General features: G+C 27.5%; 1 protein-coding gene across 2 annotated transcripts; it reads left to right on the top strand.

Moving 5' to 3' along the window:
* The first annotated feature begins 3,112 nt into the window (after nt 1-3,112).
* LOC111040740 lies at nt 3,113-12,507 on the top strand. Of its 2 annotated transcripts, none has more exons than XM_022324751.1 (8): nt 3,113-3,288; nt 6,690-6,900; nt 7,044-7,204; nt 10,895-11,000; nt 11,129-11,376; nt 11,450-11,615; nt 11,688-11,828; nt 12,376-12,507. In XM_022324751.1, the coding sequence occupies exons 1-7, from the start codon at nt 3,283-3,285 to the stop codon at nt 11,813-11,815; spliced, it is 1,026 nt and encodes a 341-aa protein (XP_022180443.1). In that variant the 5' UTR covers nt 3,113-3,282; the 3' UTR covers nt 11,816-11,828; nt 12,376-12,507. The 2 variants fall into 2 exon arrangements, with proteins under 2 accessions (XP_022180443.1, XP_022180442.1); XM_022324750.1 differs by lacking the exon at nt 3,113-3,288 and adding an exon at nt 4,018-4,221 and having other exon boundaries at nt 12,376-12,506.
* The last annotated feature ends 5,989 nt before the right edge of the window (nt 12,508-18,496 follow it).

The raw sequence follows: 18,496 nt of genomic DNA on the forward strand, positions 1-18,496 counted from the left end.
GTGATGACGGATACAAAAAGACCAAAGTATAAAAAAAACACATATCATTGTAAAATCAATACATTCATCGCTCCACTCAGAATCTAAAATTATAGGCGAATTTTGAAATAATAAAATTAATCCATTTTTTTAACCGAATTTAATTTCTTTAAATTTGTATACGTTTTATAATACTCAAAACCTAACTTTGCAGATCAACACTATTTGTTGTAATTATTACATTAATATTATTATTATTAAATCTGTGGGCCTGTGGCATATCATATAATCTGAGATCGTAGGAGAATAAAAAAAACCGAAACAAATACTACAATTTTGTAAATTGGAAAAAAAATAAAAAACAAAAAAAAATTCAAATATTTATTTGTTTAAACATATTTTTTTATGAAATAATATACGTTAATAACTCTAAAATATCTACGTTATGCCAAATATGCCTTTTCACTCAAAATTTGCAAAAACATGCACTTTTAAACTATATTCATTAGTTCATTACTTTATTATGAAACGAATTTGTATCTCAGTTAGCATGTTTTCCTATGTTGCAAGAAAAACATGCAAATGCTTGAATTTACAAGTCCTGGTAATAATAGATCAATCACTCTAATATTTAAAGCTAATAATATAATACTGGAACTCATATATTTTTTTATATTATGCTTAAGTAAGACGAAGACAACACAAGTGGGGACGCTACTCTCGTAATCCGCATGTGTTGTCTCCGTCTCACAAGTGTAAAACATAGCAAAAACTGTTTAGCTTGCGAAAGAAAAGAGAATTTAATCATAACTAAGTAACGAAATTTACACCATATAAAAAAGAGAACTTTGGTTCTGAAATATCGTACATCGATAATTGTTCGATATTGAAACTACAACAAAAGTTACTCAAAAAGTTTGAAAAAAATAGATGTTGAAAAGCTAAGAACTTTTTTCGTATAAGTGATATCAAAAAAATAAAAACAATATTTTAAAGATTATGTTTTCAACTATATCCTATATCAATTTGCGGTCTTAACTTTCACTACAGCCCGAGTTTGTTCTATCCCGTGCAAAACAGTTTTTGCTATGGTGTACATTTGTTAGACAGAGATAACACATACGGGTGTAGCGTATAGACGTACCTAGTTACATAATACATTTATAACTAAGTGGCGTATATCTTATACGGAAATACGTTAATGTAAAGCTTGAGGAATTTTGGTGAATCTGGACCCTAAGTCTAGGGAGCCAATCTGCATTTCCAGAAAACTATTTTAAGCACAAAATATTTATGTGTTTCAATTTGAAAACAATAATAATTAATTTTAATATCTTGCTTTATTATTAGCTATTTATAATACGTCATACGAGTACTTCTTGATTATTTGAATCAATGATTATGAACATATTTATAAATAACGAAAAATTAACTATTTTAATTTTAGAAACCAATATAGTCGACTTTCGGGCACCAAACGGTTTAAATAATAAATTATTTACAAGCCAGTTGAAACAGATTCTTATAATTAGTTTAAAGGTTTCCGATTTATTTTTATTTTCAACACCAAAAATAACAAATACAAAACAATATTATTATAACAGCAATCCAAATGACTTCTTTGAATCATAATTGATACAAATATTATTACCTCGAGTAAAAACATTATGAATGCAAACACAAAAAATAAATCTTCAAGAGAATTCGACGAATTATTATTAATAATAAAATATTATGATATGAGTAGTAGTTTTCCCGAAGTATGTTCATTATTAATTATGTCTTAGTTTTTTAACAATACCTGAACAGTCGTTTTCAAAAGTAGGAACTATGTATAATTACCTAAGAAATTCCTTGGGGCAAGACCTACCATCGGTTCCGCGTTATTGAAATAGAATCTGGACAGGCAGAACTCATGGACATTATTATAAAATTCTTAAAAAGTCCCTAAAGTAAGCAGGCTTTCTTGTCGTAAACTCTTTACAGCAAAATACGAGGCAATATTTAAACAGTAATATTTTCAAATTGGATGATGTAAAACTGTAGAAGTGATTTTAATGACTAATTGAATAATACTCCAAGTTAATACAAATAGCCAACAGGTAATTATTATATTATTATCAACTGCACTGCGGCGGTCGTCGTCGTCTCGTTATTTATTAATATACAAAATAGGTATGTACACTTTTAAATTTTGTTCTTTTAAAATATAATAAATAATTAGAATAATAATTTAAAATATTTGCGCCATGTCCTTTAAAAAGGTGTTAAATGTTATACATTTTATTGATTCGTGTCTAACTACTGCACTATTCAATAAGTTATCTGTAATAGCCGTTTAATATAATATTCATTTATTATACCATATTTATTCAAATATTATAAATATGTAAAATTATATTATTATATTATACTTTGGAAGCATATCAGGAGTTGTACACCTAGGACGAATAATACCTCACATATTTTTGTAAAATGTTTAGGCTTCAGAGTCATCCACAAACTCCCAATCCTTTAAGTACGTGCATAGTGCATTAAATGTCATGATTGTAATCGAGTGATTGAGTGTTTCGACACAAGCGTCCCGTAACCACCAATGGATCGCAATCTCCGGTAGGGCACTAGGGCGCATGCGATAAGATGACCGTAAACGCCGTAAACTATTATAATTATTATGAATATTGAACTTATAAATGGAGACAAATTATATACATATTTACTTTTTAGTACAATGAAAATGGACTTATAAAATTACATTACATGTCGTACCTAGGCTGGCTAGTCTTATTATTTACTTTTAATACACGAATAAGAGAGAGAGGTCCTTGTAGTAGTTTACCTAAATTTTTCTCATCGATATTGTATAGAAAAGTAAAATAAACGTATCGGTGTACAAAACGTGTTGAAGTATTATCTCACTGAGTGTATCATCGTTATTATTAAATAAAATAATCAATTGAATCGTCGTATCTGCAGTTATCGATAACGACGACACCGACAACTAGCTTGCAAGCCGCCGAAATATAATTTTATCTTAACTATTCACAAATCCCAATGTATAAGTAAAACCTCGAGTACGGAGTAATACTGTAATAGGTACGCAATATAACTGAACAATCATGGGGAATTTCAAATTTATAAAATATCGTAAAAGGTTATGGAAGCATCAGTTCAGCGGAGATTACAAAATTACTATTTCTTTTCAAAATTATGAAAAACGTATAAGTGAAAATCCGAAGCCAAAAAAATATTATTCAACGAGATTAAGCCATTAGTATAAGCCGTCATAGAGCTGATGAGTACATGACCGTAAGTTTTACACGTACAAATTGCTTGATTTACGCAGTGATTATAATGGCATACAATAGTATTTATTGTTTTTATTTTTAATTTCGCTCCAAGTGTGATTTTAAATATAATATAATATTATCGTCTTGTCACTGTATAGAAATTAATTATTAATACAAAAATCGTAAAATTGAGTTAGCGGCTCATCACGGGCACATGCCAAATTTTTCGAGATTTAAATGCAATGAAAAAACTAAAAAGTATTTAAGTATATCAAAATAATTATAACCTCATAAGTGTCTTAAACGCATAAATACACGTGGGATTACATTAGAAAATAATATTAATCTTTAATGATTGGAAATGATGGTATTAATTAATCTATGCACATCATAACGTAAAACATCGTAGATTTGCAAACGTTTGTAACTCGTCGAGTAATATTAGAGTTGCGAGACCCACACTACGTTTCTTAATAGAATAATAATATAAGGATGTATCATGTATTTTAAATCCAAGCAAACTTGTTTTTGCGCTCCTTTAAAACCGTCGAAAATATTATGAACGATTTTGATGATAATAATAATAATCATCACGGAATCGGTTTAATCTATCAGTCAACATCTAAAAATAATAATTGTTCGGGAATAACAACAATAATACTGTCGGCCGTCGCCGCCGCCGCACCGCGAATACGAGAGACTCCGTCCCGCCCCGCCCCGCCAAGCCCGAAACACATTATCGGGGACCCACGAGTTTGTCGCGAGTCGCAACGGTCGCACTTTCGCAGCAGCAGTCAGGAAGCGTGTACAACTGTAGAGGCACGAGCCGTTTGATGAAACGATAGGAACGTTCATTTATTTTATTCGAAACCGTTTTCAACTTTCCTAATACAGTTTTAATAAGATCGCCACTGCTGTACGAACTATCGTAATGACCCACGTGATACCAAAGGTGAGTACCGTCTATACCAGGGGTACCGACGTTTGGCAAAACTTTTGTGGTCACGATCTACTAAAAATAAACTTTACATTTGAGGATCGATGATCATAGAAAAACTTTTTTTACTATTGAATAATTGTAATTATTAAGAAACATACTTGCATAAAGCGTATATAAGCATACAATAAGTATTACATACTAATTACTAATTACTGAAAATACTCGTAACATTATAATAAATAATAATTTCTAAAATCTAATTACTTACGTCTAATTAACATATTATTTTGTTGATCTGGGCATTGTTGAAGTGTGGCATTGCATGTCGTTGACCAATTGGTCGTAATTGACATACAAAATCGGAATAAAAAATAAACATTTAACAGAAAAAGCTTATCGAAAATTTGTTTACTACAACTTGGATCAATTTTCGTGCGCTAGTCCCTAAAAATAAATTCTAACATAATCGATTTTGAAATTGTCCGCTATCGACCGTTTGGCCGACCCTGGTCTATACGATCTGCCTACTCTCTACACGAGCACAAATTAACTTGAACTATATTGATTTCCAACTTATAATTTTTTTGTCAAACAATCAATAATAACAAACTTACAAGTAAGGTTCGAATTCTAATAAATGTACATTATCAAAATGTGCACAACCAAAGTATATGTGCTTAAAAACTAAAAATAGGAATTGTCTTTTGGATAATAAGGTAAATCGAACGTTTTTTAAAAAAACGGTGCATTACAGTATCTTCAAAATCGAAATATTATACTACTACTATTCAAAATATTTATTTAAAACAACTTAAACAATAAACAAACATTGCATTACAGCTTGACAGTGGCAGATTACGTAATTTTTTCGTCACTGAGCAGATTTTTTTTGGGGCCCCAACACTCAACCACTCTGTGTAAAATGTTTCAACTGAAAGGACCGCCAAACTTTTAACTGCAGTAATGATCTAAATGGTGAACTTTAAAATTTTTTTAAATTTGAATATATGAAACCTGGGACAAAGGACTACCTATTTAGGTTCTAATATCCAAAAATAATAATTCCTATTGTTCATATTGATAAACTCCATATTTTCAAATAGGTAAATGAAGTTTATATATCCCTATAAGTCCAACAGACATGGTAAAACTATAATAATTGTTTAAACAAATTTCATCTTTCTAGCTTTCAAATTTCAAAAATCTTTAGTTAATTTTTTAGTTTTTAGCTCTGAAGTCGGATCTTTTTCTATATTGAATAACTAATGTTTGGAAGTCAATTCTGGCCACATGAATTTTGTAAATAATTTTTCATAGTTTTTTATTTTGAAAAGGACGTTTCAACAGTTGTGACATTTACTAACAATTTCAAACATTTTATATTAGCTGCTAAAATTTTAGGGTAACTTGTTCCAATAGCATTGTTTAGTATGAAAGTAGCCATCTATTTAATCTATTCTCTGTGAGATTCAGATCTATCAAAACAAGGAAACATCCTTAGTGATAGATATGTTGCAGTGTTACCTTAAAATATTAATGCATGTGAATATTTTTAAAACTGCTATTCATTATTATTTCATATTATAGGTAAATTAATAGTAATATCTTTATTTTTCATGAATTCTTTAAATTGATGGATTGGGTCTGTTGAGGAAACGCATATTTTGTGGATATTTTCCATAAAATTCCAATAAATGACTAGGTATTATTATTTATTATACATGTTAGTCTTATCACTGTTTTTGTACAAACATTTTTTAGATTTATTTAATATGGAGTACCTTACGACCTTAAATCTTAATACAGAATATACAATTAAAATTGTGAATTTTATAAATATTGACTTAGATGAGGTAGTAATTATTATCAAGTTCCTAATATTAATATTAATAGGAGTCACATACATTGTATGAGAGGTGTTTTCCTGGGACATTGTCCCGGCTTCCCGCTTTTGATGGGTGTTGCAGCACTGGTAGTTATGTTGACTTTAAAAGTTAATCAGTATTTGGAATTTCTGAAGGAATTTTATTAGATAAAATGTTATATGGAAATAAACTGGTAGATAGATACAGACTGGTACCTATTATTGTATATTAGTATGAAATTATTTGAGCATTGAATCAATTTATCTACACATGGTAGCGCTCCATTTGTAAATTATTTATTTTCCTGCTGTAATCAGTTGGGCTTACTAGTTAAAAATATGTATGTAAATGTAACTACTTCAATCTAAACTTTTCACTAAGCTAGGTAGACAGTCTTAGTTAGTTATTATATCTACATTTTTATTGTAAAAAACAAATAAAAATACTAGTTGCACAATAAACTTAGTAAGATTTTCCTTGAGTCATGAAAACTTAACTATACTCAAAATATATCATTCAATAATTTAAATTTATAAAACACATTGCTTGAAATAGATTTACTGACATCACAATATTTTTTATTTAATCATGAAATTAAATATACATTTTTTTTAGATGTCTTGGGTAGTGGCCTACTTCCCAAAATCCCACGAATATGCTGTAATACCTTTGAACTGGTTATTGGAAAAAAAAGGTAATGGAAATGGAATGTATTGTCTATGGCCTCCTAATCCAAATGTTACTAGCGAAGTTGCAATAAGAGCTGACCCTCCAGATTCAACTTGGTTAACATATCAAATAAAAGTAATTGCCAATAAACTATTTGGTAAGTTTTTAAATTAGCTTTAGGCTAATATTATTTGTGTAAAACCTATATAATAAATATTTGTAACTAATTAATTTTGGAAATTGTATTAGCGTATGGTATCGGAGGTACCTACAAATAAACAAAATTTTAATTTTTTAAAGATGATTATGTTCAAGCTTGGCACCATTTATTAATATTGGTTGAATCTTCTTTTCAAAAAACTTCACTGATACCAACACAAAAAGATGAAAAGAGCAACTTATCAGAACCTAGGAATATTAATAAGCAGATTGATGCATGTTCTTCAAGTCAGTTGTTAGAGGTACTATGATATATTTTTTTCTATGGATTGGAATGATTATATGGGTAATTTTTTTAAAAATGTTGACAATTATACTTTTGATTCATTATTATTAGGGCCCAGAAGTATGATATGTAATGAAAAGTACCAAAATATGCATGCATTTATGTACTTAAAAACATTGAAATGTGTGCTAAAATATGCCCTTACATTTTTTCACATACATTTATTATGCAAGTAAAAATACCATTTAATTATAAACCGTGGCTTAGGAATTTTCAAGAGGGGGGGGGGTGAAAATTTACTAGAATACTGTGGTGGGAGGCTGTGCCCCCCACACCCCCCTTAGTCATAATAATTACAAATGTAATGTTTTAAAAAATTATATATACTTCAATGTGTTAAAATAAAAATTCAATTTTTATTGGCTTTTTTGCCACATCTCCATTGATTGCCTAAAAAAGACTGGTCTAAAATAATTTAACAGATACACTTTACTTATAAATTTAACTAAACACAATGTTGGTAAATAAAAATCAGAAGTGGTACCTCTGTCATTGTACTTTGTAAATAGCTTTGAAGCCTGTCAAGACAAGAAAAAGTCCTCTCTGGCATTGATGTAGATCATGCATGTCAAATACGCTGACTGCTGCTCATTTTTTTATGGCCCACAGCTACCAATATTAATGGACAAAAAAAAAAATAGTCGTATCACGACTATCTTAGAGAATGGTTTATTCGGTAAACATTATCATACTGTCTTATCTTCTGATAAACTATAATCAAATAAGAATTATTGATGGTTTTATATATATATTTATATATATATAGATTATAGATTAATAACTTATATCGTCAGTGTGCGACGCATATGCCTCTTGAAAAGTGAAAAGTTGGTGGGAGAAAAGTGACGTCAAATATACTCTAAAAAAAATTATTATGTTTTTTTTTTTGCAATTATATAACACCTATTTTCATAAATAATTAGTTTGATTTATATTTTATTTAAATGTTATTGTTTTAATTTTTTAAAGTTTTTTTTAATTAAATTGTATTGTTGTATTTGTAAACTTAAAGAATAAAATTTGTACAAAATATTTATTTTTATGTGCGGTCCAAATTCAATATATTTGGCCCACTTGATATTATGAGTTTGACATGCCCAATGTAGATACTGGTATGAAACACAACATTTTTAAAAGACTAGTGAATATTTTTCTGCTACACACGCGCAACGCATTTTTTTTTGGTTGTTCTTTATTTTTCTCTAATTTTGTATGCCATAGTTGTAATTCAGCTTAAACAATTTGTAGATTAATATCTAGGTAAAACTGGACCAGTTTGTCAAACTCGTGAGTTAAGGTTTTAGAAAATAAACACAAATTCTAACAAAAGAAAAATATATTTTAAATACTAAAAATAAATCAATTTAAAAATAAAATAAAATAGGTATTAACTAGCCTTTTAATGTATTTTTGTGCTTCAAAAACCTTTCCTTTAATTGCTGTTAAAAAGAATCAATTTATGATAAGGCTTTTGTTATACAATAATATTTTTCGGTGTAATATCCATCAATAGGTACAGGGGTTGGCTTGATTTTTGTTTCTTTGATGAGGTTAGGTATTCTAATGAGGTATTAACCACTATATTATAATCAGTAAAATCAATTATTTATTATATTAACTTAATCACTTAATCAATAATCATGATATTGTTGGTAAAAAAATATATTGTAACGCGCATAGAAAAAAAACTAAAACTTCAAAATTTAAAATTATGAGATGTATATTATTCATGAATGAATATCAAAATTAGTTAAACTTATAAAAATTTGTAAAACTATTTTATAGTTAAATTGCATACAATTTTTAATTTGAATACCTAAGGCTTGACAATTTAAAACTAGATTCCTCAGAAGTAAGGACCGGATTAATATATACAAAAACCCTCAAAATATGCTTCTAAAAATGCTGTAATATGCTACCAAATATGCATATATTTATTTTTTAACATCTGCTTTAAATTAAATCAAAAACATTTTATTTAACATGATGTAAAAAGTATGTACTAACTAATTAAATATCAAAAAAGGTTTTAAAAGTATAAAAAAATATGATGTTGTCTTCATTAAGTTCTTTGACTTTTAAAATTCTTAATCAGCGTAGGATAGGCAAGGTATCCACAGAGTTTAATGATTTTAACCGGCCCTAAAAAAGTTAATGGCACATTTTTCAATAAGATAAAGTCATTAATAGCTATCCATATTTTAATAATAACATAATATATCATACAATATAAATTGTACATATTATATTAAGCAGTTGACAAAGATAAATAATAAACTGCTCTATCCGGGCCTGTTCTTTAATCTTCAATCTATAAAATATTGCTCACATTTTTGTTATAATTTTATTGATACTATGTGGCTGTGAATGTGAGAATATGACGAAAAACAAATATAATGTGTGTAAAATGCAATGTATAAATAATAATATGCACTATAAAACAACAAATATGCATTTAATAGGTAAAACGTTGAAATATGAAAATACAATTTGTGTTATTTTAATAAGAATAATGTTAGAAGGAGACAATTCTCATCAACTTCAAAAAACTCATTCTAATGAGCATATAAATCCGGCCCTACTCATAAGTTATTCTTACTGAAATAAAAAAAATTGTTGTATGAAGTTGCATTTATTTTTAAGAGCAAGTTCTAATTTGGACAACATTGGATGTTTAATCCTGAGATAACAAATTTCCCATAAATATTGGTTATATTTTACTATTCAAAAAATACTAATCGTAAAGATTTTGTCATTATATTATATTCATAACATATTAATATATTATCTATTGTGAAATTTTTTGAAATGTGCACATTTGGGTGCGCTCTGCTACTTTTGTCTTTTTTTGCACTATGATCGCACATACTAATAATGATTACTTGCATAGCCTTCAAAAATTGTTAATATTGTGTACTTTAACCCTTTCACTGCTCCAGATGTACTAATTTGTCCAAGACATTTACACTATTCACTGCTTTAGATTTTTTACTATTACGTTCCTGTATTTTATAACATTATCATTGGCTGTAACCGTACAACCTTAGGTAATCCTGGTTAGCATTATTTTAAACTTAAATAATTAGATCATATATATCAAGGGTGGGCAACTGGCGGACAGCCTTTTTTTATCTGACCCAAGCTACATTTTCAAATAACTATGAACAAAATAAATCTAATCAAAATGTATATTTTAGAATGGCCCCCCTTATTTTTTGCTTTCTATGTTCTGGTCCTCTAGATTTTCTAAAAATTGACCCTCTGGTAACTTTGAGTTGCCCATCCCTGATATATATCTAAAAATTTTAATTTAAAAAACAAAAAATATTCTATGTAGCTTACACAGTTGCAGAGCATACATTGTGTAGCAGTGCAAAGGTTAAAAACCAAATCTAACCTTATCTATTGAATCCACTTAATGGATTACAGTAGACGATTTCCCATACTAACATTTCTAAATATCAAATACCTCCCAATAGCAGACGTTGTTTTGGGGACAAACTACAAACTTTCTACAAACTGAACCCCCTAAATAATGGACAATATTTCAGTGACTGAGAATGTCCAGTATTTCACAGTATACTTTTAATGATATTTTGTCATTGATATACATTTTAAATTTACTTTTTTACCTTGTTAATTATAGAATATTAATCTACCTAATGATGGAATTACAACTGGCCAAGAGACAATAATGATGAATATACCCCAGTCAGCAAAAATTCAAAAAGATGATTCCACTCATTTAAATAGTAAACATAATTTTTTCTCTTAAAATCTGAACTTTGTCTTATATTTTTAAGTTTAATAAATATGTCTTGAAGTATAGTTAATATTATATTAGAAGTTTATGATGGATATTTTTTTTATATTGTACTAGACTTGGAGATAAACAATTTATTATATGGAATTTTCAATGGTGGAATAAATATAACATTAATGTTAAGCCAAGTATTGTCAAAATTGGAAAATTTGCAAACAGTTTTTGCTGAAATGAACTTCAACTTGCCTCTAACTGAAAGTTTTGATGCTCAGTTTTTAGAAAAGTTTCCAATAAACAATCCAGATGCATTAGAACATGTAGAACAATGCATATTAAACAACAATTTTGACTTTGGACGGAAACTAGTTAGGCATTTTTATATTTATTTGGAATATATTGATTTATAATTTTACAATTCAACTTTCTTATTATAAATAGGAAATTTATATCAAAAAAATTGGTGGTTGTTCCTTTAAAAACCACGCAGTACGTGCTTTGTCAAAAATTATCACTGATGAATATGCTACTAAATGCTCATGGACCGGGCGTGGCAAGGAGAAATTGACTAAAATTCGTGATACATGTTTAATTAAGATTTTAAAAAGTAAAGAAGATTTTTTTTATTTACCTGGTAATTATTTTATTTCAATGTCTTGTATGTTTTTAATATTTATAGAAGTTTTGCAAGAATGTTATGATCCACAAATAAATACAGATTTTGAGTTTAAAAAAATTGTAGCTGTGTGGCTAAAGTGTAGTGTTTCAAGATACAATAGATCGATGTCACAGAAGATCAAATTATAAGCACAATCCAACGGTAAAATGAAGAATGTTTCTTAATATATAACTATTATTCATTTTATAGAAACTAATAAGACTGAATTCTTATATTTTTATATTTACAAAATAGTTAATAATTAAATACTGATTTAATTTTACTTAAGTATTGCATTTTATAACCTTCTAAATTATTAAAGAAAAATTATAATATCAATAAAATTAATTTAATATTGCAAATTTTAAATATTTATAATAAAGAAAAATGGTAAAAAATTTATAAATTAGTAATTTGGTAATCGGGCCACTAATAGAGCACTACTCTCTGTGGCCCAATTATAGTTAAAATATTCTGTGTTGGTTATTTATTAAATATAATAATGAACAAAGTGAGGTGATTTCCTCATACCAATGGGTGGGAAGTTACATAACAAAACCAAATATAGATTTATTACTTTAATAGTCTAGTTGTTGTTGATAAAAATATAGTTTAAAATAATAGTAAAAATTTTTAAGAACTAAAGTCTATTGATGATGATCATTTTTACGGTTTTACCTAACAATCTATAATTTAATAATAATTTCAGATATCAAATTCAAGATTTTAATGTTCAGAATATTTGTTGATGTTTATACAAAACAGTTTTATATTATTTAAGGTTAACAGATGTTTTTTTAATACATTTTATTTTAAAGATACCTCTAGTATTATCTTATGTATTAATTTATTATGCAAGTATTTGAGTTTTTTTTCTTTTTGATTGAAATATTGCAATATTATCATGAACTTTGAATTATTTTTGTACCAGTTTTTATTAAAAAAAACATACATATTATTTATTGTTTATTTCATTATTATAATTTCATCAGTTAGTTATTACAAATATTGTTATGAAGTAGGTACATGCTTTTTGAAAATTTTATTATGTTCTAGTTTATAGACTAGTTTAGTTTAGTTAAAAGTTTGTTATTTTATTTAAGAGTTGATTTGTAACAATACTTTTTTTATAACATTTATGTATCCAATTTAAATTATATTTTATATCAAGTTTTTATATTTATTTCTACTGTACATTTTTTACTCTGTAAAAAAAAAATATACCAGACAATGCTTCATACATCATCTATATATGTTTATATCTATTTAATTTTTTATTATTTACATTTATGTATTCAAACAGCAATGTAAATTATGTCAACTGTTATAATTAGGTATTTCATTAAAAAAAAGTTTTATGCCGGGTTGCATGAAAAATGTATTAATTTAACGGTCCAATAAAATGTAATGAACCAATTATGGGCCACTTTTACATTGTTTTAGGTCCTTAAATTAATAAACGATTATATTTTTTACAAATATTCTTTATTACATTTTGGAAGTACAACATACAAATATTTGAATTTCATCTTTGAAAGCCAAATATTTTTTTGAGTATTTCGATGTATAAAAATCGAATTTAGATTAGTAGTGTTAGGGCTCGTGAGCTCATGCATTCGCATATAAATCTTGCTAAGTCATATTTAATGCTAGGTGACATAGAAATCCATTTCAAGGTACCGCGGATGAGAATGTGAAGTTTTATTAAGCATATTTAGAGGTTTTTTTTAAACATTATTTGGCATCTTTATGCGTTTTTTATTTTATTGTGCATATTTTGCGTATTTTTCCCAAAATTTGATGAAAATGCAATAATTTATATTTTGTACTGTATACAATATATGATAATTTTCGGGATGTAAAATTATTGAAAATAAACTTATAGAGCCTGTGGCCCGAGTTAAGCAAATAGTGGAAAACACGTTATATGAAATAGTAAATATGAATGAAAATTTTTTGTTCTAGAAATTACTTATAATTTCTACTTTTTCTAATTTGCATATTTTAAGTACATAGTTTTAGATTTTTAGTGCATAAATGAATATTTCTGACATTTTTAATGCATATTTCAATGTATATTTTGTCAGTTTTTAGCGAAGTGCAGATTTGTTTGGACATTTTTTAGGGCATGAACTCAAGATCCCTACTTATGAGTTATAAGTATTTAAAGTGTATATAAGCGTGTGGACTAGATGTAGTACACAAAATGTTGGTCCACTACTCTACTCACCTACCGGGTAATCACGTACAAAAAAACTAGAAACCTTCTAAAAATATTTTTTGATGAAGAGAACACTCTTCAAGTCTAGCTATATTTATGCATAATATGAATTATATTGCTTGAAGTTAAATTTATTTCTTATGAAGGATAGGATATCAAGAACATTTAACAGACTTTGGAATGATCGTTGAAAAGGACATTCTATTTCTTTTAGTTTTATAGGTAAGTTTTCTACATCAATAATTAGACCATCAGGTTAGTATATACCTACTAGAACTATTGAATATAGGTGATAAATTCAGTATCTTTAATTGTTAAGTTTTTATGATTTGAATAAAGTACACTTTTAAACTCAATGCCATGCTATACAACTTTGTTGGTAAAATGTTTTGGCCAAAAATATCACCTGATCATAAAAACCGATTGTTTTGTTGGTTAAATTTTGATGTTTTATCTTATGTATTATGTATATAATAAATAACTCGAACTGCATGTAATTCTAAACTTTCTTTCAACTTACTAATAGACTTTATATTATTTTATTCTTTTAATAATATACAGGGCGATTTTTTAAGCATGCTCAACCTACGTATTTGCTTAAATAATGATAATATTATCAAAAATTCCGATTTTTGGAACTTTTAAATACACTAGAAGAGCTGAAGAGTGAAGACTAAAATAACTTCGAATTTTTAAGATTTTTTGTACCACGTAAAGCAGTGCCCGAAATGGATAATTTTACGAATTAGAACGCTTATAAAATAAATCGACTATAATAATAGTATTTTTTTATTTATATTTACAATAAATTCTATAAAAACATATACTTTAAGCTTAAAAAAATGAATTATACAAATAAATTAAGAGTTAATAATAATTTCCTCAATATTTGTCCGCAGACACTTGAAATATTCACCAAATGTTTATAATGCCTAGCAAATTGTCAAAATGTTTCGTCTCTTTGAATTATTTAAAATCATGAAATTTTGTTTTTTACTATTCGTTATTTAAATTTTAAATATTTTTATTAATTACAAGTATGATATGCTGTCACACGCTGTCTCGTATACATAATTTATCATTGAATTTAAATTTAAAACTTTTATTACAATGACTACTACAACAAAGCGGTATTCACTTGTCTACCGTTTTTTTGACAACAAGGAATTAAAAAAGTAATATTATGATTTCACTAGTGGAGTGGCCAGGGAAATATATTATGGCGGTCTTTAAAATTTGTAATCATTATTCTTAAATATGAACCAACTTATTTTATTGTAATAAGCTGATAATACCCTATAACAGATATAACAATAAAATATTGTATCCTCCCAAAAATGTCCTGGGTACGAAACTAGTAGCCCATAGGTAGGTACTTACATTTTCGATCATAAAGTTGTTATTGCGATAAAACAAAGATATGATTATATGAATGGACAGTCGGCAACGACAAGCGTAAAGTCTAGCTATTGCTATAATTGTACTTTTCTATTACCTTTATCATTTGTCAAAAGCAAATTTGATAATTTGAATACGTTTGATTGTGATATTTCAGACATGTATCACCAAGTGGCAGTTTCATTTTATTTTTCCAAAATTTAGGTCCATTTTTTTTTTTATTATCAGGAACTCTTAAGTACTTATTATAAAAATCCGGAACAGACGCAAAAGGCTAATGTTACGAATATTACTCCGTTCCGGTCCATTTCGAGTACTGACTTAAGGACGAGTCTGTGAAATACAAAATTTCGTTTTAAAGTAGGCACCACCCCTTTTCATTATAGATTCTGAGCCGGAGGAGAGTGAATCTAGTTGGTGCATTCGGGAGGACAAAATTTAAAATTAACAATAGTTTTCAAAAGCGCCGGAACAAAAGTAAGAATAAACGGGAATTTTTGATTTTTGACTAAATTTATTTGGATTTTTTTGTAACTTAAAAAAAAAATACCGTACACGGATGAAATTTTCACTCAATGTTCATATTAGCATTTTTTATACACAATAACAATTTCAAAATATTTTGACTCATGTTGAGCTATTTATGGATATTATGAATATTTTGATTAGTTTGTTTTAAAATTAATGTCAATAAAAACATTTTTGTTCTGTCAAAAAAATTTCAAAATGTATTAGGTACAAGATTCATCTTACTTGTTATAGGTGGTAATTTAAAAAAAAAGGTAGAGCGAAAATTCGCAATTTAAATTTTGACAAAAATCGTAAAAGTCACTGAAATGTTGCAAATTATTTCTTTTTAAAGGTATTATATAAGGTTTGAAAATTGTATACAAAATTCTTTATGTGATACCTTTATCAAAAAAAAAAAAAAAAATGTCTACCGGAAAGGCAAATTCATTTTTATGAGAGTTTGAAATTAGACATTGAATATTCACCCTTAAGAGGACGTGATACCCGCATGTGTTGTCTCCGTCTTACAAGTGCGTAACATAGCAAATTGTACACTAGGCAGAACACGTGTAGCTCCCTTAATTTGAAAATTAAAATGAATTGACCTCTTATAAAATCTAAAGGTAAGATTATTATCTAGGAAACCTCATAGGGTTTTTATTATATTTTTATTTTAACGCGAGTTATGTATAAGTATTTTAAGATGTATAAAAAATTTACAATTTTAAAATACTCATAACTCGCGTTCAAATTAAAATATAATAAAAACCCTATGGGGTTGCCTAGATAATAATCTTACCTTTAGATTTTATAAGAGGTCAATTCGCACTCATTTTAAAACTAACGGAGCTACACGTGTTCTGCTGAGCGTAAAATTTGCTATGTTACGCACTTGTAAGACAGAGACAACACATACAGGTATCACGTCCTCTTAAACTAACAAATTCTCATACGACGATTTTCTTTTTTTGTTGTTAATCAAAAATTATTAACCGCAGGTAATTACTTGAAATTGCATCAAATGTTTATTTTATCATTTTCTAAAATGTTTAATTTGTATAGCTAAGGATGGGAAAGTTAAAACAACGATTCTCATAAATAGTTCGTACTGTACCTAACCTAAAAATCTAAAAAATATATAAACACTGCTATTTTTAACAGACATTTCAAATTCATATTTGGGCGAAATTACATATCAACGCCAAGAATAACGATTTTAGAAATTTTGCATCTGAATCAAAATTCAAGAGAGTAGTTTTTGAATTACATAACTTTGTGTACCTACTAGGTAAATTATGGCTATGGAAATGGGTTAAGTAGATATGGGACGTAGATAATTTTAAAAATTTAATACTATTGATAGGTACACCAGGAGTTTATCTATAAATAATTTGTAAAAATGATCTAAGTATAATAAATACATCTAATATTACAGTAGTTTTTATTTTTATAAAACCATTTTTAAGGATTATTATGATTAGTATAAACATTTTAGTGTCTCAGAAATTTGAATTTGGATTTTGATACTTACAGTAAAAAATGGGGGTTCTCATTTGAAAAATAGAAGTTTGTACATTCGTTACATATAGGAGGAGACTCCTTAAGTAGTATAAAAAATATCAGAAATTTGAAGATATGGTCTTTAGGTATACTTATAAATTCTAAAAATCAGAATTTGAAGAAATTTACTATTTAAGGAAAAGCGAGGGTGAGCACGCCTACAAACTACCCATAACAGATTGCCATGGTCAGATGACTAGGGTAAGGATGTTTTTAACTCCTCCCCCCTTAACAACTAGAAAAAATGAACGCAAATATCAAAGTATCCTTCTAGAAAAATGAAATAGGATACTATTATAAAATGCATTGAAAAATATTGCATTATCCTTGTGCCTAATTTGTTGTTTTACTTATAATTTAATTCTAAAAAAAACCATTTGTAGGTTATAATTATTTTAGTATTATTTTTGATTAGGTTTTTTACATACTCTAAATTGATTTGAATGATGAGAATTTTTTTGAGGTTTTGGAACAAGAATCTGGCATCAGTTAACAAGTAACAAATTATATAGCATGAACTACTTCGCTCATCATCTACAGAAGCAATAGGTGCATACTAAAATTGATCAATTTACTAGTTTTTTTTTATATCGAAATTGGGGTTTATGTAGTATTTTTTTCATAATATACATTTATTCCTATTAACTCGCTAAATATTATCCACAGTACAATTCAATATCATTGAAGTGAAATAATGACTTGGTCTGCAATGTGCATGACTAAAGGAAAAAGGTGAAAAATTCATAAACATTCTACCTATGTATTTTTAACCCTAGTTATGGCAGTACTTAAAATGTACTATTATTAAAAATGGATGCTTAAAGTCTTTACACAGTGAACATCTTTTAATGAAGTAGGTTCATACAATATTATTTGCAATTTTGGCACCATTTTGGCGTCTATTCCCTTTTAACTACATCAGTTGATGATAATATTTCAGTATCAAATATTAGAATTCTAAAAAAACATTCAAAATTATCACAAGACTAAAATAATTAATACATTTAAATTGTAAAATCGATTAAGAATAGATACCTATTTAAATATAAAAGTATTGCTACAAATTTACATGTTTAAAACATTCGAATGCTCTAGCTCAGGGGGGACTGAGCCTGTAAAAGCCTTCTGACTTGAAACTTTA

Source organism: Myzus persicae, unplaced genomic scaffold (assembly GCF_001856785.1).
Source record: "Myzus persicae strain clone G006 unplaced genomic scaffold, MPER_G0061.0, whole genome shotgun sequence".
NCBI classification, from domain to species: domain Eukaryota; kingdom Metazoa; phylum Arthropoda; class Insecta; order Hemiptera; family Aphididae; genus Myzus; species Myzus persicae.

Bases quoted from the DNA above. Each gene is read 5' to 3' on its own strand.
- LOC111040740 (XM_022324750.1), top strand. From the start codon at position 4,201: ATGACCCACGTGATACCAAAG. The intron at 7,205-10,894 runs GTACTATGATAT...TGTTAATTATAG, and splicing joins CTTCAAGTCAGTTGTTAGAG to AATATTAATCTACCTAATGA. The intron at 11,001-11,128 runs GTAAACATAATT...ATATTGTACTAG, and splicing joins TGATTCCACTCATTTAAATA to ACTTGGAGATAAACAATTTA.